The 23,868-nt window shown below is 51.2% G+C and overlaps 2 protein-coding genes across 5 annotated transcripts in view; one reads left to right on the top strand and one right to left on the bottom strand.

Moving 5' to 3' along the window:
* Window positions 1–3,873: 3,873 nt before the first annotated feature.
* Window positions 3,874–21,212, top strand: Rps6kl1 (ribosomal protein S6 kinase like 1). 4 transcript variants are annotated; one of them, XM_036206191.1, is made up of 12 exons: window positions 3,874–3,981; window positions 5,228–5,516; window positions 6,894–7,018; window positions 7,728–7,820; window positions 15,423–15,521; window positions 15,704–15,751; window positions 16,096–16,228; window positions 17,002–17,607; window positions 17,950–18,039; window positions 18,160–18,242; window positions 19,628–19,723; window positions 19,993–21,212. In XM_036206191.1, exons 2-12 carry the CDS (start codon window positions 5,252–5,254, stop codon window positions 20,101–20,103), a joined length of 1,749 nt encoding a protein of 582 aa, XP_036062084.1. In that variant the 5' UTR covers window positions 3,874–3,981; window positions 5,228–5,251; the 3' UTR covers window positions 20,104–21,212. The 4 variants fall into 4 exon arrangements, with proteins under 4 accessions (XP_036062084.1, XP_036062083.1, XP_036062086.1 ...); XM_036206190.1 differs by having other exon boundaries at window positions 15,704–15,781; XM_036206193.1 differs by lacking the exon at window positions 15,423–15,521.
* The window catches only part of Dlst (dihydrolipoamide S-succinyltransferase), a 26,496-nt gene continuing 23,278 nt past the window's right edge, over window positions 20,651–23,868 (bottom strand). Inside the window, exon 15 of the mRNA XM_036206194.1 lies at window positions 20,651–23,854. Coding sequence (XP_036062087.1) covers window positions 23,720–23,854 — 135 coding nt within the window. The 3' untranslated portion in view covers window positions 20,651–23,719. The remainder of the gene's footprint in view (window positions 23,855–23,868) is intronic.

The raw sequence follows: 23,868 nt of genomic DNA, 5'->3' as shown, positions 1-23,868 counted from the left end.
AAATAAGATGTCAAAACACCCAAACAGAAACAAAATTAGTTGGAAATGCTCTCTCGGTAAATGGAATAGCAAATAAAGATGCTCACATCCGAGGCATTGAAGCAAATGGGAAGAAATGTTTGCATTTGGGAAGTTCAAAGGCAAACAACTCCCACAGTGAGAGGCGGACAGGAATATATATGTATATATACGTATATATCTTTAAAATTTAGAGTTCACAGAAAAACAAAAAACAAAAAACTAGGCATGGTGAGGCACGCCTTTGATCCCAGCACTCAGGAGGCAGAGGCAAGAGGACCTCTGTGAGTTTGAGGCCAGCCTGGTCTATAGAGAGTTCCAAGACAGCTAGGGCTATTACCAAGAGAAAACCTGTCTCAAAAACACTTTTAATGAGTGAATGAATGAATAAGTAAATAAAATTTACAGTCCACATTGAAAGACCCCCGGAGAGATCTCCCTTCAGGAAAGACCCCCGGCTCAATGAGCACGCAGCGACCACCGATCAGATGCAACAGCATGAGGTTTATTAAAACACAGGTACCTGGGGCAACCAAGCCTCTCGGAAGACCAGCGCGCCTCTGGGTTGGTGGGATGGGTTTTTATAGCAAGAAGCGCGGGAAAGCATTAGTCAAAGGGTTCTGATTGGATAGTTTAAACAAGGCGCAAATGGTTACAAAGCTCTGATTGGACAATTCAAGTGAGGCGTGAATAGTCAAAGGGTTCTGATTGGATAGTTTAAACAAGGCGCGAATGGTTCTGATTGGACAATTCAAGTGAGGCGCGAATATATAAGCATAAATCAAATGGGGCGTGGATTCAGGCTCAGGGCGGTTTGTGGGTTTCCTTGGTAACCAGATATGTGTGTCGACTCAACCCCTATATAGAATTCCAGCTGCTCTGGTTGCCTTCTAGCTGAATTCCTTTGTTCCCCTACGTGCCTCACAAGCTAGGGGGTTTGCACAACAGGGCAATGCTTATCGGCTATCTGGGCTGCGGTGGGGCCATTCTATTTCCTGGAACTGTCTTTTGTTCCCTTATAAGCCTTGCAAACATAGCATTCCTATAGGGGTGCCGGGGGGTCTTTCAACATGAAAAATCAAAATGATTTTTTTTTTTTTTTTTGGTTTTTCAAGACAGGGTTTCTCTGTGTAGCTTTGTGCCTTTCCTGGAACTCACTTGGTAGCCCAGGCTGGCCTCGAACTCTCAGAGATCCACCTGCCTCTGCCTCCTGAGTGCTGGGATTAAAGGCATGTGCCACTACCTACCGCCCAGCATCCAAAATGATTTTTAAAAAATAAACTTTACAATTCACTGAGTTTTATCATCTTTACAAGGTTATGCAACAATTGTCAATGTCTACCTTACAGTCCTAGATAGCCTCCTCCCTCTGTCTACCTTACAGTCCTGGATAGCCTCTTCCCAAAGAAACCCAACATTCATTCTCCTCTCCCTGACATCTACTTTCTGTTTCCACAGACTTGCCTGTCTGGGAACTTCATCTTGTGTGTTGTTTTTTGGTTTTTTGTTTTTGTTTTTGTTGTTGTTGTTTTGTTTTGTTTTTGGAGCTGAGGATCGAACCCAGGGCCTTTCGCTTGCTAGACAAGCACTCAACCACTGAGCTAAATCCCCAACCCCCGGAACTTCATCTAAATGGTTTGTAGCCTTTTCTATCTGGCTTCTTTCACTTAGTAACTATTTTCAAGGGCCACACATGTTGCCCATGTAATCAGTATTACATCCTTTCATACACAAATACTAGTTCATTTTATGTAAATTTCTCATATATCGATAGACTTTCTCCTACTTCCTTTTACAAATCAGATGTGGTGTACCACCTGCAATTCCAGCCCCCTGGAGGTGGAGGCAGAAGAACCAGAAGTTCAGCATCATCTTTAGCTATAAAATGAATTTGGAGCCAGCCTGGGCTACATGGAGTCCCATTGCAAAAACAAAGAGAGAGGAGGTGAGGGGGTGGGTCAGGGTCTCCTGTAGCTCAAGTGGGCCTCAAACTCACAATGTAGCTGAGAATAACCTTCAACCCCTGATCTTCCTGACTCTACCTTCCAAGTGTTGGGACGGCAGGCATTTGTAGCATGCGTGGCTCACTTTAACGAAAATTTGTGTTGTTTTTGGTCTTGTTGCATAGCCCCAACTGGCTTCAAACTCAAGATCCCCCTGCTTCAGGCTCCTGAGTGCTGGGATTGCAGCTGTGTGCCAACATTCTTCCACTTCTGCTTGCCTGTTGTGACTGTTGCTGCTAACAGCATTTATGTACGGACTTCCACATCAGCGTGTGTTTGTGTCTCACACCGATGCCCAGGAGTGGACTGCTGGGTGGTTTGTAACCGTACATTTGACTTTGTGAGCATCTACTGACTCACTTTCTGCAGATCCATACCACGCACATCCTCAACAGCAGTGTACGGTCCCAGTTTCTCCAGAACTTTGGCAAGCCTTGCTACGGTAATCATTCTTATTGTGGACACCCAGCGGGTGTTAGTGGTATGTTGTTTTAATTTGCATTCCCTTATGGACCAATGATACTGAATATCTTCTCACCTGTTTATTTGTTGTTTCATGTCTTCTTTGAAGAAATTATTAAAATCCTTTGCTCAGTTTTGAACTTCTCATCTTTGAACTTTAGGGAAAACTTGAAATTTTTGTTAAAATGTGTAGTAGTTTGAATAAAGATGGCCCCCATAGACCATTTGCATGCTTAGGGAGTGGCACTCTTTGATAGGAGTAGAAGGATTAGGAGCTGTGGTCTTGCTGGAGGGAGTGTGTTTTGAGGTTTCAAAAGCCCATTGGAGACCCAGGCTCTCTCTCTGCCTATGGATCAGGATTTAGCTTTCAGCTACTGCTCTAGTATGCTGCCGAGCCCTCAGCCCACCATGATGATATGGACTAACCTCTGAAATTGTAAGCCAGCCCCCAGTTAAATGCTTTCTTTCATAAGAGTTGCCCAGGTCATGGTGTCTCTTCAGAGCAATAGAAAACAGTGACTAAGACAAAATGTAGGAATTCTTTTGTATGTTCTGGATACCAGACCCTTATCAAATGCACGATTTCCAAAATTCCCTCCCATTCTACGGGTAATGCTTTAGTTTTGTTGTAGCTTGTTGGGTTCCAGATATTTTATTATATTAATAAAGAGATAAATCTGGAGCTGGTGAGGTGGCTTAGTGGGTAAAGTCATTTGAGCCTGGTGACCCGAGTTTGAACCCCAGAGAAAGCAACAACTCTGGGTGCGGGGGGGGGGGGGGATTGGAGGGGGGGAGAGTGTGGAGGAGGAAGAGGAGTCAGAGGGTACCGTTGTGGAAAGCTTTCAAAGAGACAAGGCCATAGCGAAGCGCAGTGTGGGTCTGACAGGTGAGGGGCTCGGGTCAGACGCGGCTTTCTTGGTAATGCCTTTGACTCCAGGTTAGGCCACAGCCTCTGCGCTGCTTAACTCTGTACGACTCATTTGACCTTAATGCCCAGGAAGACCCGGGCAGATCTGTCGAGGCCATAGAGGCATACCTACACCTAGACCCTGGGGCAGAGGACGCACCCAACTAAGAAACCTTGACTAACTGAAGTAGAGAATGAGAAACGTCTCAGAAGTGCGTGGTGCGTTTCATTTGGCCCAGAGGTCTGAGGCAGCCCCTCCCACATCCCTGAGTGACCCTAGACCTCTTCTCTCCACCCTCCACACACTCATCCCCATCCATCCCCACCCATTCCCACTCCCACCCCAGTCCCAGTGTCAGACCTGGCAAACTCTAGGGCTTTAAGAGCTGTCAGAAGCCCAGGAGGACGATGATTGGAGGTTTATTCTAACGGGTTGAGGATGAGCTCATCCGTAGCCAATGGCCAGCAGGCACCCAGGCTAGACGCCCCACCCCCTCCCCCCAGGCACCTGCGGAAGGGCGGTAGGCACGGACCCTTGCGGAGGTGAAGGGACAGCGTGAGCCCGGACGCCCGGAGCTGGCACGCGGACAGGTACAGTGTTTGCTCGGCTCTTCAGTCAGCCTGCCAGGCGAGGAGGAGCCTTCCTCTCCCTGCCTTGGATGTCCCCCGGAGTGATGCACCTTGTGTGCCTGGGACGCGCACGCGCTGCTCTGCTGGACGTGTGTGCAGTCCAAGGCGCGCGGCTCGACCCGAAACCCCGCAGCCCTGCGCAGCAGGCGTTGGTGCCCCCGAACACAGCCCAGGAAGCTTCCTGTCCTGCTGGGCCTGGCAGAGCAGGAAGGCCGCCTTTCTCCATCCCCTGGCCTCAACCTTCTGGCTGCTTGGAGATGTGTGTTTCCTCCCCCACCTCTCCCTTTATTCTGTGTGATCAAAACTCCCCCTGGGTATTTTCCAGGGTCCCTGAGACAGCAGAGGTGGCTTCTAGGACTGCGGGAGGGACAGAGTCCATGCTGCTGACTGCTTCCACTAGCAGCTGCCCATTCTTGTCCCTTGGGCCACTGGCGTCACACATTACTTAGGGAGGGGTTGGTGTCAGGTCCTTGGGAGGACGCACTGGCCCTCGGGTCTTCTGAGAGTCAGGAGGAAAAACCATCGACTCACCCTGACAATCCCTGAACTCCACGTGAACTGTCCTCACTCACTCATCTCATCTGCCAAGGGCCTTTGATGAGCTCTGCACTTCCCGCTTGGTGCCTGGGGAATGAGGGGTTTCCTCACACACTGACTCCTGACCTCAGGGGCAAAGCTAACAAAAAGCCTAGACATGTGTTTTGTCTAGGGGGAGAGGTACCATGGAGCTGAAGCCCAAGGCTGAAGGAAATTCCACAAGGAAAGTGGGGGATCGGGGGGAGGGAGGGGACGGGAACCTGTGGGAACAGAAGCTTCGAGCCTGTGTGTGACCTCGATATGCTTACTGTGTGTGCCAGACACTGAGTTTGCTCTGTGGACACTTTTTGATGGCGGCTGTGGACCACGAGCATCCCAGCTCCCGGATGCTCCACACCTTACAACATGCTGGGGAAGTACTTGTGGAATTGAATTTGAGCAGAAAAGAAAGGAAAGGTCCCAGCTGTGTTATTCTATCATTACCACCCCTGAGGTAGGACCCGGCTCAATGAAAGGGACCTTATCAGCGTTAGCCCGAACCCCTCCAGAACCCCTCCAGCTCGGCAGGCACGTGGATATCAGTCTCTCCGATGTTTAGTGGAGGATGCTGGAGTACAGGTAGGGGAGTGGCTCCCAGCAAGGGCCTTCCTCGTGCATTTACTTCTTCCAGGTCACAGCTGCAGGAAGGTCCACAATGAGCCTGGTAGCCTGTGAATGTCCACCTGGCCCAGGCCTGGAGCCGGAGCCCTGTTCACGAGCACGGTCCCAGGCCTGCATGTACCTGGAACAGATCCGTAACCGGGTAGCTGCCGGGACCCCTGACGTGACCAAACGTGACTACCTGGTAGATGCAGCTATACAGATCCGCCTGGCACTGGAGCGAGATGTCAGTGAAGACTATGAGGCAGCCTTCAACCACTACCAGAATGGTGTGGACGTGCTACTCCGTGGTGTACATGGTGAGGGCCGGGGTGCTTGGGGACAGAAGGAGGGTGGGAAAGGGCCAGTGAAGGGTCCTTTGTATGTCTATACTGGGGGTGTGGGGCAGAGCACTCACCCTGCCAGGCCTCCGTGAAGGACAATAATGAGGACTTGAATATATTATGGCAGACCCCACTAGGCTTTACCTATATTAACTCGTTTGAGTCTCCCATTAATAGACTTGTTTATTGCACGTAGTTACAAGTATACAGGAGTTATTATTACCATCATTATCTGAAATAGGTCTTTGACTGTTGCCCAGGCTGGTCTTCCTATCTCAGTCTCCTGACTGCTCAGACTACAAGCGTGTGTGACTCTGGGCAAGAACTAATGTTCATAAAACTTTCCAGATGAAGAAATTGAGGCATGAAGCAGTTAAAGAACTTGCTCAAGGCTCCTCAAAGGCTCCAGAGCTACCAAGGGGGTCATCGGGAGTTGGAACTGTTTCTGCTCCTGTGGCTGTGTACTTGACCCACCGCACTTGGCTAGCCATGGAGCTGGGCTGGGCAGTGGCCCCGTGGAAGCTTGCACTCCAGATGAGGGGAGAGGCCTGACTGACAGGTGGATATGTAATTATAGTCCTGGGTGAGGAGAGCAAGGGGGGGCCGGCAAAGGCGGGGAAGAGGTAGACGGACCTGGCACAGGACATTTTCTAGACATGAAAACTAATGGGGATGCTGGAGGACAGCATGTGTGTTGTCCAGGGTAGGGTCTGGCAAGTGTTCTGGAGAGGGGGAGGTCCCAGGCCTATGGGGGCAAGAGAAGGGCTGGTCAGGCTGGTCAAACTGGCCTCCATGCTGAGGCCAGTTTGAGACTCTAGAGTCTGTGGCCACGGTCACAGTCTCCCTAACTCTCTGTTGAAGAGACCCTCCCATGCCTAGGCTTCAGGGGTGCCTGGTGCATTCCGTTTCCAGCTCATCTGGTCTCCACCCTGGCCTTTTCCGTGGCTGGCGGAGATAGAGGAAGCACTGTATTCTGGGAGCTTCTCTCCCCTCTTCTGAAGGAAAAGGTTCTGCAAATTATTCCCCTTGTTCCTTCCCGGGCTATGAGAACAGCCAGGGAGGTGGTGGGCACCAGCTGTGAAGAGCAGTTGGCTGAGGGGTGAGTGTGCTTCCCAGTCTCCTCCTGCATCTTTCTCTTCATCCCCAGCTCTCACCCCAGAGCAGGAGCTCCAATGGAGCCAGAGGATGAGCTGGCTAAAACTGTCTGCGAAATAGGAGCCATCAGCCAGCTGTGATAGGCAGAGGTAGTTAACAGGAGCTGCCATCTCAGCCCACCAGGAAAGCCCAGGATAGAGGGCAGGGGTGCAGCCCAGGTGACCACAGATGGTGACCCCGCCACCCCCACCCCCACAGTTGACCCCAACAAGGAGAGATGTGAAGCTGTGGAGTTGAAAATTGCCAAGTACCTACGGAGGGCAGAGGAGATCTTCAACTGCCACCTGCAGCGGACACTGGGCAGTGGAGCCAGCCCCAACACGGTGAGGAGACCCTCCCTGGAGCCTTAAGGAAGAGGAAGACTCTGGGAGAGACAGCCACTTCCCACCCCCATTCCCCTCCTGCTTCAGGGAAGAGTGGGTAGTGGAGGGTGTGAGTCCAAGCGTGAGCCAGGGGTGCCCTCCCATCCTTCCTCTCTCTCCTGCACACACCCTCACACCTCATTCAGCCTCACAGAGCACTTGGCATGCATGACATAGACAACCACCCCAGTTTGCATGGGACTCCACGCCATTCTCATATGTACACTCAGCACCTCTGGATTCTGTTTCTGGTGAGTGGGCACACCACAAGTATTTGGAATGTGCATGCTTGCTCCCAGGTCACTGCATCCTGCGGCTTTCCTTTCACAAAAGTAGGCTGTCTAAATTTCCCACCCCAAACCCTGAGAGCATCTGCCTTCTGTAGACAAGGCTTTTGGAGAAAGGGCTTCTAAGTCCCCGAGAAGCATTCCTAGCATGACCCGGTAAGAGCTGAGCAAAAAGTCAACCTGGGTGCCTTGAACCAGTGTACCCCCAAACTCTGAGTCAAGAACAGGTCCTCTGCTCAGTCTGTCCCTTTGAGGCAGGGTATTCCTGGACCCTAAGTCCTACCCACTGTGGCCCCCAGGACGCTTTCCTGGCATCCAGAAGTGCCTGTCCGCAGCCAAAACTGAGGCAGCCACAGCTGAGGCCTTGTTTCCTTCCTCTGCAGGGCTTCAGCAGCCTGAGGCTCCGGCCCATCCGCACACTGAGCTCTGCCCTGGAACAGCTGAGGGGATGCAAGGTGGTTGGGATCATTGAGAAGGTGAGCAAGCACCGGGTGTGGGAAGGGAAGCAGATGTGTACAGTCGGGTGGTGGGTGAGGGAGAGAGGTGGGCTAGGGAGGGAGGTGGGAGGTGTGGCAGATCTTTCTTGTCAGACTATCTTTGGATCACCAGCCCCCAAATAACAACACGGAAACTTTTTATTAATTACGAAAGCTTGGCCTTAGCTTAGGCTCGTTCCCAACTAGCTCTTCTTATAACTTCTATGTTCTGCCATGTGGCTTTCTTACCTCTTTTCCATTCTGTATGTCCAACTTGTTCCGCATCTCGCTAGTGTCTCATGCACCCCTAGGTTCATCTCCGGAGTTCCTCTCTGCCTGGAAGTCCCACCTATTCTCTCCTGCCTAGCTATTGGCCATTCAGCTCTTTCTTAAACCAATCACAGTGATGTATCTTCACACAGTGTAAACAAATGTTCTGCAACAGGAAGACATCTGCAGCAGCTGCCTGCATCCAGAGGGTGATGTGGGGGCTCAGAGGGGATAGCAGCTGAGTCCAGTGGCCCTTCTCCCCTCACCCCAAATCTACCAGTCAGGTTCTAGAGAGGAAATGAGAATGGGAAGAGACCTTCTGTTCCCCTCTACCTTCCAGCTCTGACACAGGAAACCCTCAGAGACTGTGGGAGGAGCTTTTCCCAGGGACCTCTTCAGCACTCACCACCTGATCACCCCCACTTCCCACAATCCTCCACCTTACATTCACTCTGCACACCAGGCCTGCAGCCCTGAGTATCCCTGACACACACAGCTGAGCACTTCCTGTGCCGAAATGCCCTCCTCCCAAACTGGCCAGTGGACATATGCACTTCTGTGAGATGGCTTGTGTTGTCCAGGGCCTTGGCAGCCCACACCCTTTCTCTTCTGGTATGCCCGCCCTCATCTGACCCTGTCTTGTACCATTTTCCTTTCCCTCAATTCAGGGTGGACAAGAAGACAGGCCATGATGGCCTAACCCCTACTGAAGTAGAGAAATCTGAGGGACAAAGAGGTCATATAAGAGTTGAACCTGGGCCGGGCGGTGGTGGCGCTCACCTTTAATCCCAGTACTCAGAAAGAAGGCAGAGCCAGGTGGATCTCTGTGAGTTCGAGGCAAGCCTGGTCTATAGAGCAAGATTTAGGACAGGCACCAAACTACACAGAGAAACCCTGTCTCAAAAACCAAAAAAATAAATAAGAAAGAAAGAGTTGAGCCTGTATCAAATTGCCCTCTGCCTCTAGCCCAGGCTCCTCTAAACAGTTCTTTCCCAAACTGGCCGTTTATGAGAGTAATCTGGTAAGTTTCTCAAATATATAGATATCATGACTCCATGCCAAACGTATGGAATCAGAATTTCTAGGGTTGAACCCAAGAATGTGTAGTTTAAAGCACTGGGCAATTTTGGTGGGTCTGGGAGGCCATAGAGAAAAGGACAGCGATGTGGGATTCTCTGCCACACAGGAGGGCAGCCTGCTGCCAGGGATGAGGGTCTGGGTTTGGCCAATGAACCATAAACAAGTCCCCTCACAGTGCTGAGAATCGGTTTCCTCATTAGCAAAGTAGGGTGGGAATTCTGCCCCAAAGGGGTGATCAGGGAAGGAAACGGAACGATTTTTGGAAAGGCCTGGCACCTACTAGGACACTGAAGCGTGGTTGATGGCTCTGAGCACAAGCGACAAGGGTGGGAGGTGCTAGTTCCCATCTCTAGGCCTTGCTCCAGCTGCTTCTCCTGGGTCCCTGGAACAGGCCCCAGGCTCAGCTGAAGGCCCAGCCAGCTTCCCATCTGTCGAAGCCTCCCCTCCCATTGAACTGCCCAGTGGCCACAGCCTGACCTTGGCTAAGCGCAGCTGCTCTTACAGACAGACTGACACCATGTCTCTGAGTGAGATGCCAGTTAGGAAGAGAGGGGTTCCCACTAAGGAACTTTGGGAAACAGTGAGTTGAAATCACACCGCTTGCACTTTGATTTTAGACAGTCTTGGAGCTTTCGAGATGTGCGTGCATAGGAGTCCCCAAGGGAATCTGACTCAGAAGGTTCAGAATTGTTCAATCCTGGGGCGTGCGCATGTGCAAAACATTCTAAACATCAGTGAAAGTACGCATTAAGATGCTGAGGTCACGCTGGGCGGCAGTGGCGCGCGCCTTTAATCCCAGCACTGGGGAGGCAGAGCCAGGAGGATCTCTGTGAGTTCGAGGCCAGCCTGGTCTATGGAGTGAGATGCAGGACAGGCACCAAAACTACATGGAGTCTTGAAAAACCAAAAATTAAAAAAAAAAAAAAAAGACAGATCGCCTCTTTCCCTTTTCACCCTCTCTCAGATACTCAGGTGGTGAATGCCAGCTCCCTCCTGGGGGCTTTCTTCCTCCCCTGGGTTATGCCCAAGCCAGGGACAGGAATTTCCCCAAATTAGGAAAGGTGTTAGGGCTATCGTTCCCATTCCACGGCTCTGCCCAGGCAGATCCGGGTGGCAGGGCTGTACCAGTGTCTGCCAGTGGCAGCCCTCAGGCTCAGGAAGGGAGCCAAGAGCTTGCTTAGGACAACCCTGCCCCCCTTAAAGGTGTTGGCTGTGGGGCTGACAGGGAGGGATGGAGGTGGTAAGGGGGCAGTGAGGTGAGTGTGTCAGAGATAGGTAGGCAGCCAGGATGCTCAGGGCTATTTCGGGGATTGTTCCCACCTCCCTCTGGACCTCCTCAGAGAGCCATGCTGAGTCTGGCATAGGGAAGAAAGGTCTCCTGAGTTGCTTCTTGTTTTATTTGGCTCAAATACATGTGGTTTTGTTTGGTTGGTTGTTTTTTTGTTTGTTTGTTTTTGGTTTGCTTTTTTTTTTTCTTCCAGGGGTGAGGGTTCTTTGAGACAGAGTTTCTCTGTGTAACAACCCTGGCTGTCCCTGGAACTCACTTTGTAGAGCAGGCTGGCCTCGAACTCACCTGCATCTGCCTCCTGAATGCTGGGATTAAAGGTGTGTGCCACCACATCAGCTTGTTTTTGTTTTTTAATTGTAACCAACATCTCCAAATGTGCAGATTTCATATAAAAGTCCATATTTCAAGCTTCTCCTGGAAAAAAAATAAAAGATCTGGAAATGAGGGGCTCACATTCCCACGAAGCAGTAGGGAGCCCAGGAGGAGCTGCCCACTTCAAAGGAGGCACTGGCCTTGTCTGCCCTCTGCTCCAACTTTGCTAGAGCATCTGTTCCCTGCTGAGCCTTTGAGTTTAAGAATCTGTCTGAGCCAGGCATGATATCTTTAATCCTAGCACTGGGAGAGGCAGAAGCAGGTGGATCTCTGTGAGTTTGAGGCCAGCCTGGTCTACATAACAAGTTGTAGGTCCGTCGGGGCTTATAATAGAGAGACCCCCATCTCAAAAACAAACAAGAACACCTTCGAAGCTTTGGGACTTGTTAGCTTCATGAAAGGTTCCACTGAAGATCTAGATTTCTTGTGTGTCTTTAGAGAAAGGCCTTATTGTGTTTCAACAATGCACACTGTATCTCCATGCTCCCCAGAGCTCCCTGCCTTCCTTCTGGTTTTTCTTTCCATTGTGTAGTGTGTATGCATGTGTGCCCATGCATGTGCCCATGAGCACACACAGGAAGCAGCTGTCCCACTCTGTCCTCTCTACTGTATTCCCTTAGGGTCTCTCACTGAACTGGCTGGTGGCCAGCATGACCCAGTGACCCTTTGTCTGTGCTCCCCAACAATGCTGCTTCTTACCTGGCTATGAAGATCTGAACCCAGGTTTCATACCTTCACAGTAATCCCTTTTGCCCACTTAGACATTTCCCTAGCCCCTTGGGAGGGAGTGTGTGTGTAGGGCCATAATTGTCTTCCATCTTCCCAATTATGAGGCTAACATCCCCATTTGTGGATTAATTAAAATCCAGTGTTCTGTGTCTCAGCTATATGGACTCCATCATGCAGAAAGCTTGGCAGTGCTATATTTTAATAATTATCCCCACTTTTGAGACAGGGTCTCATGTAGCCCTGAATGGCTGCAAACTTGAGATGTAGCCAATGATGACCTTAAACTCCTGATTTTCCTGTCTCCATATCCTGAGGACTGGGATGACAGGTATATGCCACTATTGCTAATTTACAAGATGCTGAGGATCAAATTCAGGCGCTCTCTCTCTCTCTCTCTCTCTCTGTTTTTGTTTTGTTTTGTTGTTTGTTTGGGGTTTTTTGCTGTTGTTTTTTGTTTTTTGTTTGTTTTTGTTTTTGGAGCTGAGGATTGAACCCAGGGCCTCATGCTTGCTAGGCAAGCGCTCTACCACTGAGCTAAATCCCCAATCCTGTTTTTTGTTTTTTCAGACAGGGTTTCTCCATGTAGCTTTGTGCTTTTCCTGGATCTCACTCTGTACACCAGGCTGGCCTGGAACTCACAGAGATCTGCCTGCCTCTGCCTTCCAAATGCTGGGATCAAAGGCGTGAGCCACCCTGCCCAGCTTCAAACCTAGGGTTTCACGCACATGCTGGGCAAGCACTCTACGAACTAAGCAACATCCCCAGCCCCTTAATGACTGTCTTAAAGGGAATAAGGCTAAGACTCAGGGGAGTCAGGTGCTGGGTATTCTGTCCTCCAAGCCACTTAGCAGAGGCAGAGGATTTTTTCATTTGTTTGGTTGGTTGTATCAATGGGAAAATGCCTGCTCTAACAACACACTGGAAGAGAAGGAAGTTTAAAAGAAAGAAAGAGAGAGAAGGAAGGAAGGAAGGAAGGAAGGAAGGAAGGAAGGAGGAAAAGAAATTAACTCACTATTGTACCTAACTTTAAGATAATTGTTGCTAACATTTAAGTCTAATTTCTTCTGTAAAATGGGTTGTAATGTGTTTTGAATACAGAGGTTTTGATGCACGGGCCCTCTTTAATTTCTGTCTCCCATCCTTGTTGAGTTTCCGACTGTAAATCAGAGGGCTTGACCAAGAAGGAGGTGGTGGGGAATCCCACTTGGGGAAGGGTGGTGGGGAATCATCTGGGGTGTCAATACTTGTGGGAAAATTTCTTAAATTGCCCCAGCCGTTTTCTGCCTCTTCAAGTATTGCACAAGTTTGGTCAGGGAGCCAAGGCCCTCCTGAGTCAGGTCTCTAGCCATTAGAGGGAGACCTCTTGTGCTCAAAAAGGGTACTGCTGCCCTGATATAGGAAGGAGGTCCTGGGGCTCCGGCAGCCCCTGCTTTCACTTTACTAGAGATGGAGACACCAAGGGCCACCCCGGCAGGCACTTACCCACTCCAGGATCAGCCTGTTTGGATTCAAATTCTGATGCTACCACTTCTTAGCAGTAGGGTTAAAAGTGAGTAATTTCACTTCTCAGAACCTCAATTTCATCAATGAAGCGATTCACTACTGACTCCCACCTGGTGGGGAGTACGCACTTAAATAAGCTGTACAAAGTCATTAGCACAGAGTAGGCGCTTTATTGTCAATGTCCCAGATTCTCTGCTTTTATCAACAAGCACAATGATGCTATAAAGCATTATGAACTGCCGTGATCCCAATTTTAGGGGGCTTAGGGAAATGGCTCAATGTATGAGGGACTTCCTGTGTAAACAAGGGGACCTGAGTTTGATTCCCAGCAATCACATAAAAAATCTGGGCATGCTGGGGTATGTGTCTGTAACCCCAACATGGAGGAGGTAGACAGGCTGATCCCTGGAGCTTGCTAGCCAGCCAACCTAACTGCATAGGTGAGCTCCAAGTTCAGTGAGAGACTGCCTCAGAAAATAAGATGGAGTGAGGCTGGAGAGATGGCTCAGAGGTTAAGAACACTACTTCTTCTTCCAGTGGACCTGGGTTCAATTCCCAGCAATCACATGGTGGCTCACAACCATCTGTAATGAGATCTGGTGCCCTTCTTCTATTGTGTAGGCTACGTGCAGATAGAATACAATAATAATAATAATAATAATAATAATAATAATTAATAATAATAATAATAATACAAGATGGAGAACAGTTAAGGAGGACACCCAGCATCATCAACTCTGGCCTCTACACACACACACACATATACGCACACATGCACACACACACACACACAAAACCACAAGAACAAGGTTCAGAGAAACTATGTGGCTTGGCAAGTGTCTGATATTTTCACGACTTTCTTTAAGGGCTTTCCTGTTTATGACCTAGTAAACCAGTGATAGAGCAAAGGTGGGTATTTATAATTCCTCTTCCTCTTTGGTCAGTTTGTTTGAAACTGGGGTCCTTAGCTAAGTCAGTAACAGAGCTTTTTTTTTTTTTTTTTTTGAGACAGGGTTTCTCTGTGTAGCTTTGCCTGTCCTGGAACTCACTGTGTACTCTCAAACTCACAGAGATCCGCCTGGCTCTGCCTCCCGAGTGCTGGGATTAAAGGCGTGCGCCATCACTGCCTAGACAGTAACAGAGCTCTTGACTAGCATGTATGAGGCCATATGTTCACCCCCTCTAGGGCATAAAGAAGTAATCCAGGGCTCTCTTCCCCACTCCATCACTAGGCTACAGCTTTCACCACTGTCTGGGAGTGTGGGCCCAGCTTCCCCCTCTGGCCAGCCTGTCTGGTCAAGTAGTGACATCAGAGTGCTGTCTGGCCTTTGCCCTCATCCTGACAGAATCCTGCCTCCCTGCTCTGACACAGCCATATGGCCACTCCTTCCCTCTCCGACAGCCGGGGCCACCCTTGCCTGCCTAGGAGATGATTCAAGGGTCCAACGCTAAAGAAGGTTTAGTGGTGGGTGGACCACTACCTCTCACCAAAGCCAGCCAGAGATGGAGAGTTACTACCAAAGGGCAGCCTGGGGTGGCTGGTGTTAAACATGATCACACTTTATTTAAAAGGAAGTGTAGCAAGGCAGTTCCTGGTCTGTCAATCACATTCTCAAGAGCCTCAGCTCCTTCGCTTGTTTTTCCAGACAGGGTTTCTCTGTGTAGCCTTGGCTGTTCTGGAACTCTCTCTGTACAGCAGACTGACCTCGAACTCACAGGGATCCACCTGCATCTGCCTCCCAAGTGCTGGGATTAAAGGCGTGCGCCACCACTGCCTGGCTGGTTTGGGTTTGAGACAAGAATTTACCATGTAGTCTTGGCTGGCCTTGAACTGAGAGAGATCTGCCTGCCTCTGCCTTTCTTTCTTCCTTCCTTCCTTTCTTCCTTCCTTCCTTCCTTCCTTCCTTCCTTCCTTCCTTCCTTCCTTCCTTCCTTCCTTTCTTTCTTTTTGGTTTTTTGAGACAGAGTTTCTCTGTGTAGCTTTGGAGCCTGTCCTGGAACTCACTCTGTAGCCCAGGCTGGCCTCGAACTCACAGAGATCCGCCTGCCTCTGCCTCCCTAGTGCTGGGATTAAAGGCATGCGCCACCATGCCTAGCTTCACTTGTAAGCAAACCTCAGGAGAACTGAATAGTTACTAGGAACTTCAGCCATGCCACCTTTAATCCCTGACAGGGTGATGGGCTCTGGCCAAAGCCTGTAGTGAGGGGTTGACCTTGGCTATCCTCTGGCCGTATAGAGCCTAGCTAGTGTGGACAGCCTAGGGGGATGGGTGTTCTAGTGAGGGTTCTGGCAGAAACAGAGGATCTTAGACCACTTGCCATCATAGGTGAGGTACCTACATCATCCTTGAACTTTGCAGAACTGTGGGGATCCCGAGTTGACAGCGTGGTCCCCCCCTTGTGGAGTTCACAACCAGTGGAGACAGGAGGTTAGATCATGTGAGAAAGCCCTCCTGAAGGTAAGCCCAGAAAACACTCGAGATAGGGTAGGCATCCCGGATGCCGGAGGAAAAGGCACCAGAGCTTAGATCTTTGGGTAGAGCCAGGGGAGGCCACTAGGACAGGATGGATGTCTTCCTCAGAGCATGGAAAGCCCAAGAACTAACACACACCATGACCAGTGCCTCCTGGATTTTGGCAGGTGCAGCTGGTCCAGGACCCAGCAACGGGAGGAACCTTTGTTGTGAAGGCACGTGCTACTCAGCTGTGCTGTCCAGTGGTACTTCCTTGGAACGTTCTCAGAGCTTTTGAGACCCCTGCCTGCCCTCTCTCCTCTCCCCAGAATGTACATATGGGGCCCTTGCTCCCTCCAAAGTCCAAAGCTGCTTGTTCTTCTGAGCATTTCCCCAGGCATGGCCTCCAAGACTGACATACATGCACACTACCTCACCCTTGGACATTAGACTCCATGGGATTAGAGGGGTGAGGGCTGGACCCGGGACTGCTCAGGGCTGCCTTCCAATCCCTATCCTGGTGTCCTGCAGCCAGAGCATAGGCAACATCAACTCATCTACATGCCCTGCCCCTCCCCAGGGCCTTCCCAGGTGCCACATGGGAAGCCAGGAGCGGCTGACAATCATCCCACACGGAGTGCCCTACATGACAAAATTACTTCGATACTTTGTGAGTGAGGACTCCATCTTCTTGCATCTGGAGCATGTGCAAGGTGAGGGGACCTGTGCCCTCTCCCCGCCCCACACCCCCCACTCCATTACCTCCCTGATGAGCCCTGGGGAGGAGTGCAGCTTCCTCCAGATGTGTGGCACAGACAGGGAGCCCAGTCTTTCTGAAGGCTGAGGGCAGAACCAGGCTGTTGCGAACCTCTCTGTGGTGCCCAGGGAAGAGGGGGCATCCTGCGGAGGATGTCCCCGCCCTAGGCAGGTGAAGAGGGCGTTCATTCAGCTTTCTCCTCTGTGGCCATTCGCTTTAGTCTTGGCTCTTTGCACTTTCCTGGTCAGTGCCCGCCCCTAATGGCCGCAGAGTGGCTGGTGCTGAAAACCGTAAAGGGAGGGACTGAGCCACGGAGCTGATACTTAGTGACTTTAAAATGTGCGGCACATCCTTGGGTCGTGGCGTGGGCACTGAAAATCCGTGCTTGGCCCCTTTGCCTTCTGTGACACCACTCTCCCTAAAAGACATAAGAGGAAGTACGACATGTTGAACACCGGTATTCGAACAAGCTGGTGCTCCATTTAATCCAAGCTCACGAGCATCAGGTGTGCGGGCTGGGAAGCTGAGCTCCCCGGAAGTAGGTCAGAGCAGGGGAGAGTGTGTCCTAGGTCACAAGGGGAAGAGCAGGGTGATGAGATGGCTGAGCAAGGCCAGGAGCCCTGAGAAGCAGGCGGTGGGCATGCTGAAATGGAGAGGGGTGGGGTGGGATCGGGCCTGGACCTAGTGTCCACACTCTTCTCCCTCCCACACTCTCCCTGTTTGGCCCAGGAGGTACTCTTTGGTCACATCTACTCTCCCAGGCCCACTTTCAATATTCTGGGCTCAAGCCTGGCTCTGCCCAGGAGAAGTCAAAAGTCCAGCCCAAGACCCACCTCTGCCTCATGACCCCTGCAAAGCTCCCACCAGGCCACAGCTTGGCGCAGGACAGATTCCCAGTGGAGCCTCCCTGGACTTCTCAGAGCCTTCCCCCAGCCAAGGAGATCCCATCCCTCCAGCTTCAGAAAGAGGCTGACAGCGAACCTTCAGCCAGGACCAGTCTTTTCTGCTCTTCGGACCTCACAGAAGCCCCGTGTGGCCACTTGCGCAGTCAAATCAGGCGAGCTGGCCAGAGTTCGAACCCTGCACCCAACCGGAGGCTCCACTGGGTACGGGAAGGGGCTGACCGGGTGCTAGGGGCCTATGGCCGAGGCAGAGGTCAGAACCCGCCATCAGCAAACAGGGCCAGCCTGGGGTGTGGAAAAGCTGTCTGGAGCCCGAGGGAGGAGCAGGTGAAGCGGTGGGCTGCGGAGATGCTGGTGGCACTGGAGGCCCTCCATGAGCAGGGGGTGCTGTGCCGGGACCTCAACCCACAGAACCTGCTTCTGGACCAGGCAGGTAGGAGCCCCAGCCTCCCCTGCTTCAACCCTACTCCTCAGGTGGGAGCCCAGAGTCAACAGGACCCCCAAGATTACAAGGCTACCTGCTGTTTCTCTCCACTCCCTTTCTTCCATCTGGCCCTGTACAGAAGACCCAAGCCTGGGACTACCGCTCCAGGAACACCCCTAAGTCCTGGGCAGCAAGGGGCCATACCCTTAGGGAGACTCCACTTGGGATGACATTCAGCCCCCTCACATGATTGTATTGGGGGAGCCTTGGGATTGCTTAGAGATGCTGGCCGCTCAATGACGCTACTTTCAAACTTTGTCCCATCATCCCTCCCTACACACCCTGGACAAGGTCACATCCGACTCACATATTTTGGCCAGTGGTCAGAAGTGGAGCCCCAGTGCAGCCAGGAGGCTGTGGACTGCCTGTACAGTGCTCCAGGCAAGATGGGAGTTGGGGGAGATTCCTAGACCTCGGGTGCTTTTGTACGGGTTAAGGACAGAGGAAGGGCAGGGGGTACTAGAATGCCAACAGAAAGAACGTGTGTTCTTGTTCTCACAGAGGTTGGGGGCATTTCTGAGCTGACTGAAGCCTGTGACTGGTGGAGTTATGGGTCACTTCTGTATGAACTGCTTACAGGAACAGTGAGTAGCTGGGCAGGGTATAGAGCCCTAGTGGGGGGCGGGGGGTCATGGATTATAGGTTGAACAGAGGCTTAACCAGCTAGGGTCAAAACAGAGGCAGCCTGGTTCTCCATGCCTGACCTTAGGGCTGGACATCCCTCTACCCACAAGACCACCAGCAATAGAGGAAGTCACTGCCACCAAGCCATCCAAGACTTTAGCACTCCTACCACACAAGGGACTATCGCTAAGGATGTGAATGATACAAGCTGGGACAGCCAGAGGTTTATGGATGAGCATGCCCGGCCTGAGGTTTGGAGGGCTTCTGGATTATAGCCAGTCTCTTCCTATTGCCCACTCCCACACACCCTTCAAGGCTGTAATCCCTAGACCTCAGCTGGAAGGTGGAAGGAGGCTCTTGCATGGAGCCAGCAGTTTCTCTAATCAGCCCGGTCAGCCAAGCCCACTTGCAGGCTGCAGAAGTGGCTGGGCTGGTAAACTGCCTTCTGTTCAAGCATGAGTTCGATCCTCAGCAACCATGTGAAAGTCAGGTGTGATGACGCACATCTGTTACCCCAATACAGGGCCTGGGGTGAGACCAGCAGACTCCTAGAGCTTGCTGGTCAATCAATATCGAGTTCAGTGAGTCCCAGTCTCTAAACAAACAAACAAACAAACAAACAACTAAATAAAAGGTGGAGGGCAGGAGAGGAAAGACACCCAGCTCCAACCTCTGGCCTTCCCATGCACACAGCACACACACAGAAAACCCACTTGATAAGGCTTCGCCCTCTCTATTCCTCTCAGAAGAGCCCAGAACTACATCTGGGGCCAATTAGGTTGGGAACAGGGGATTGGACAAACTACAGTTGAGTGGCACTGGCACACTGTGATGTGACTGAAAGGCCAGACCTGTCCTGCTTTGGTTCCCAGTGGCTCAGGGCCTCCGAGAACCCTTTACACAAACAGCCCTAAGCCCCACACGGCTCTCCTCCCGTCTTCTTGCAGCTCATCCTTACCACAACATCCTTCTGCTCCTCTCCACATTCCTGCCTTGGCCTCAATGGCTACATGCCGTGTGGCGTGTGCCGTGTGGCGTGTGGCGTGTGGGGCCTTTTTTTCCTGTAAGGAGGGAAGTTCTAGTGCTGTTCCCAATAGAGTCCACTCTAAAGACATCGGAGATAATGCTTCCAACAAGCTTCAGGTTCTAACCCCGATGTTAACCTAAGTCCCCTTTCCTGAGCTTGCACTCCGTGTCTGGGTCATTAGTAGATCCTCGCAAAAGGCCACTAGACATCTTCCTCCTGGCATGTGTCACGGGGGTGGGGCAAGTCTTGGCTGCCACTAGGGTGTCAGCTTCCCTAAGTGTCTTTCAGTGCTGTTCCTTGTCTCCCCCTCCTCTCCAGGCACTGTCCCAGAGCCACCCCTCAGGATTCCAGGCCCACACCCAACTTCAGCTGCCTGAGTGGCTGGGTGGCCCAGCAGCTTCTCTGTTGACTGAGGTGAGGTATTGGCTGGCCTAGAGATGGCTTGTTGGGACGTGGGTGGGGGCTGGGGGAACCACCTGTCCAATATAAGTGCTGTAAAGTACTAGGGTAATAAATGCCCAGAATGCCGGTGGTAGCTACCCCCAATGTCATGGGGCGGTGGTTACTGACTGGGTTAGCAGGGAATGAGCAGCCTAAGGCTTTGAGGACAGGCGTTTCAGGAGGTGGGTGCCTACCTCCATGATGGAGAAGGGATGCAGGGTGCTGACTGTCTTCCCCCATAGCTTCTGCAGTTTGACCCCCAGCGGCGCCTAGGTGCTGGAGATGGTGGCACCAGCCAACTCAAGTCCCACCCCTTCTTCAGTGGTATCCAATGGAGCCGACTAATGGGGTAAGGGGTGGGTAAGTGGACAAAGAAGCTGGCCTGGTTCCTGATCGGCTGCCATCTGGGCTGGCCCTCGTCAGGGGACTTCAGGGGACGAAGGCAGTTTCCTGCTTGGGCCTCAGAGGACTGCCTGTCCTAAAAGAAGTCAGCCCCCGTAGGAGCTGTTGGAGGGGCAGTGCGGTGCAGCCTGCTGAGCAACCTATGCTCAACAGTCGACAGACTCCCTGCACCCTTAGCTGGGACCCATCACGTTAAAGGATGCCTTCTGTTGCTCTAGCTCCAAACTACTTAACACCGTGAGCCAAGTGAGAATCTGGTGGCACTGCCATGTTGTACACCACTCAGGACATCTCAGGACACTGAACCTGTGGCTCAGTAGACCCAAACCAAGACTGTTCTGGGTCCATCCCAGTGAGCTGCTGCTTCTACCAGAGGATGCTTGTTCCACAGGGGTCGGGGCACTCGGAAGGTTATTCTGAGGAGTAAAATGCAGAGGTGGGGGAAGAGAAGCCAACAGGGTTAAGAGTGGAGTAAGAATACAGCGTCACCACGTAGACTGAGTTTGAAAATAGAATAAAAGAGCTTTATTCTCTGGCTGGCTCTCCTGTGTCAGAAGAGTCTGCCCCACAGGACCAACAGAAGATTCTTTCTCAGGTGTTCTTTTCCATTCTGCATTTTGGTATGAAGCTCTGTTCAATTCACTGCCCACTGACTTTTAGAATGAGACACCACAGAACATACAGAGCAATTTTACCCAATGCTTCTGGCCAGGTATTTCTGGTCTCTGAAGAACTGGGTAAGTTGGCATCTCCAGACCACATCCCCTTCCCTAGGTGTGAAGGCTTGCCTCAGGACAACCCAGTCGCTGGGGTGTGGCACATGCAACAAAATTTCACTTGATCAACACCACAGGTGGCATCTGGCATAGTTCACCAATCAGAGAACTCACCAAACACTCGTGTGTGTGTGTGTGAGGGGGAGTTGGGGGGCTACACAATGACACAGATTACTGTTTCCGAGTCTGGAGCAGAGGACAAGGAAAGCTCAACGTTCCATGGCCCGAATCCTAACAGCCCCTGGGGTTTGTCCAGTTGCTAATAAAGCCTATTCTTTCTGTGATGTCTTTGCATCATTAGTCAGTCAAAGAGGCCTGCAAGGAAGCAGCTCCTGCTCTACAGAACAGGCTTGGGAAGGGAGGAGAGGAAAACAGACCTTAGAAGATCACAGTGCCTGAGGCAAACACTACCTTGACCTCCAGTGAACCCATGGAAGATTCTACTAAGAAAACAGAGGTTCTGGATGGAGGTTAACTTAGAACCAACCGCTCACAACAGCTCACAAGTGTAGGTTCCTTCTGTGGTAGACCATAACACTAACCTGCTTCAGCCGCTGCTTTTGAAGTACAAGCCATTTCTAGGCTCATCTAGCTAACGTACTGTACATATGGCACTCTGTTGAGCCATTGATTTGGAATACCAAGGTCCTAGTTCTGACAGTGGTTATGTGTGGCTTTTCAATAAAATAGAACGGTTACTCCGGAAGTTTCCTGGAAACAATAACTCTGTAGCACATCAAGCACTGCACCTGATTCATGGCTCACTGAACCCATCCACCAGCTCAATTGCTTAAGGACCCCACTCTTCCTGTGTCAGGCCTCCCCAGGCCTCCCTGCGAGCAGGAACAACAGATGACATTCTGTATGGAAAAGGCAGGCTGTGTTGAGGCCTGCACTCCATCATGCCCATTATCCCTTGTAGTCATTCTAAGTTAGTGACCAACCCTGTCCTGACCATTGTCCCTCACATATTATTGTTCTAAACTTAGGAGGTGACCTCTCGCTGTTCATTCTAACCACAAACATCTCGGTACACATGTGGCAACTAAGTCCAACTGAAATTAGAAGTGTTCATGTCTCTCCACTCTATCTCAGAAATAATGCAAGCCCCTCAAAAGGGCAACTGTCCCCTAGTGTTTTTAAAGGGCTTCACATAGGTGGGAGTTATGATTTCTCTTCAAGAGTTGGCTTGTCAGGACCATAGGGCTCCCTGAAAGGAACCCAGATATTGAGAGATTGGTGGGTTCCCCTGGCTGGCAGTTAACATAGCACTAACATGTCTGAAGTCTGGGATGGGGGCCTCAGGACACCCCAGGATAGCCAACTCCAGATGAAGGAGTTTTCAATGATAAAGACATCGCGGTTGCCAACCAGGGGCTGCACAACCTCAAGGGTCAAAAGGAGCACAGATGCTGGAACCCTGTTTGAGAACATTTGCCCTTTAATTTTCATTCAAAATCAGTCTCTTTAAATATTTGTTACAAGTTCTGAATGGTGACGATGTAGTAGCAGACGCTGCAGGCACTCAGTACTGGCCTTTCCCTCCCCCCAGCTTGTTCCTGGATTACAAGAACAAAGGGCATTTAGCACTAATGGCCCCATGTCAATAGTCAGCCTCAGTCTCAGGCCTCAGTGCAGCTGGATACAAAGCCTAGGAGCTTTCACACCTAGTGATTTGCATTTTACCATGTGACAAGAAATCCCAATGATTGTGCCTGTACCCAAAGGGCAGTGCCTTAGAGATGACATCCTCCATTTCATCACTATGCACTAACTCCTGAGGCTGGTTCCCACCAGTCCATCCTCCCCCTGTATCTGTGTCCAGCCAGAGGCACCAAGGCCTAGCTTCCCACAGGCCACACCCAGAAAGGGAGAGAACAGCCCCTTCCCATCACTTGCTGATACCACCTTGAATTTAAGAGTTCTAGACAACCTGATCTGGTCAGAGCCAGTCCCTTCACCAGGCTCTGTCCCACTGCCATGATGTGCTAAAATCTGCTCTAAATGAGAACCATGTCCTAGATTCCTAGAACCCCGGGAAGGGTTGGTATGACCACAGTTGTATCAGATTATGCCAAAATCAATCTTCCCAGTGTGAGCATACGATGGAGTCTGTGAGGGCAAGCCAGGGTTCTACTCCCATCTGTGATTACAATAGGTAACCTCAGGGGACTCTGCACCATCCTGCCTATCCCCAAGTCCCCTAGCCTGTGCTTCCCAGAAGAGGTAGAGAGGCACCATGAAGCCACTGACAGCTCAGAATGGTGGTCAGTTAAGAAGCAAAGCAGCGCCTCTTGGCCTGGGTCCAACACCTCCACACAGGTGGTATCCCGCGAGAATGTGCACAGCCAGGACAGAGGCTTCGAGCCTGGGAGGCAGAGAACCCCAGGCATCTCTGGAGAACACTTTCCAAAGATAGAAACTCAATCACATGGTCCCTGGTGGTATCCCTGTAGTACACTGTTACCGGGGAGAAGCGAAACTGTCTTTGCAGAGGGCTGGAAGAAAGGCAGGAATATTAATGAGCATCCATTAAGGCTCTCCCTCTCTCCCTCTCTCAGGCCCATGATATCATAAGGCAAGAGAGGGACGCAGAGAGAGAGAGGAAGAGTCTGGAAGGAACACTAAGAAAAGACCTGTGAAAGCTGGTTACATAGTGCCCTGGCTTCCTTGCTTGAGGCCAACAACATGGTGCCTGCCTGATATCAGGCTAACCTGGGACTGATGAGGGGACAGGGAGAAGACAGGTTTTCAGTTCCTGCATGATCAATAGGTAGGGTGTGGCCTCCTCCTAAAGGTCTAGGAGGAGGACTCTTGGGTCCTCTACTGCTGCCTTGATTTTTCGGAGGAAAGTCACAGCCTCTCTGCCATCAATCAGCCGGTGGTCATAGGTCAGGGCGACATACATCATAGGTCGCACTTCCACCTGCAGAGAGAAGA

The sequence above is a fragment of the Onychomys torridus genome, chromosome 14 (assembly GCF_903995425.1).
Source record: "Onychomys torridus chromosome 14, mOncTor1.1, whole genome shotgun sequence".
In the NCBI taxonomy this organism is placed as follows: domain Eukaryota; kingdom Metazoa; phylum Chordata; class Mammalia; order Rodentia; family Cricetidae; genus Onychomys; species Onychomys torridus.
The sequence above is the reverse complement of the archived record's forward strand: the minus strand, read 5'-3'. Positions and strand labels throughout refer to the sequence as shown.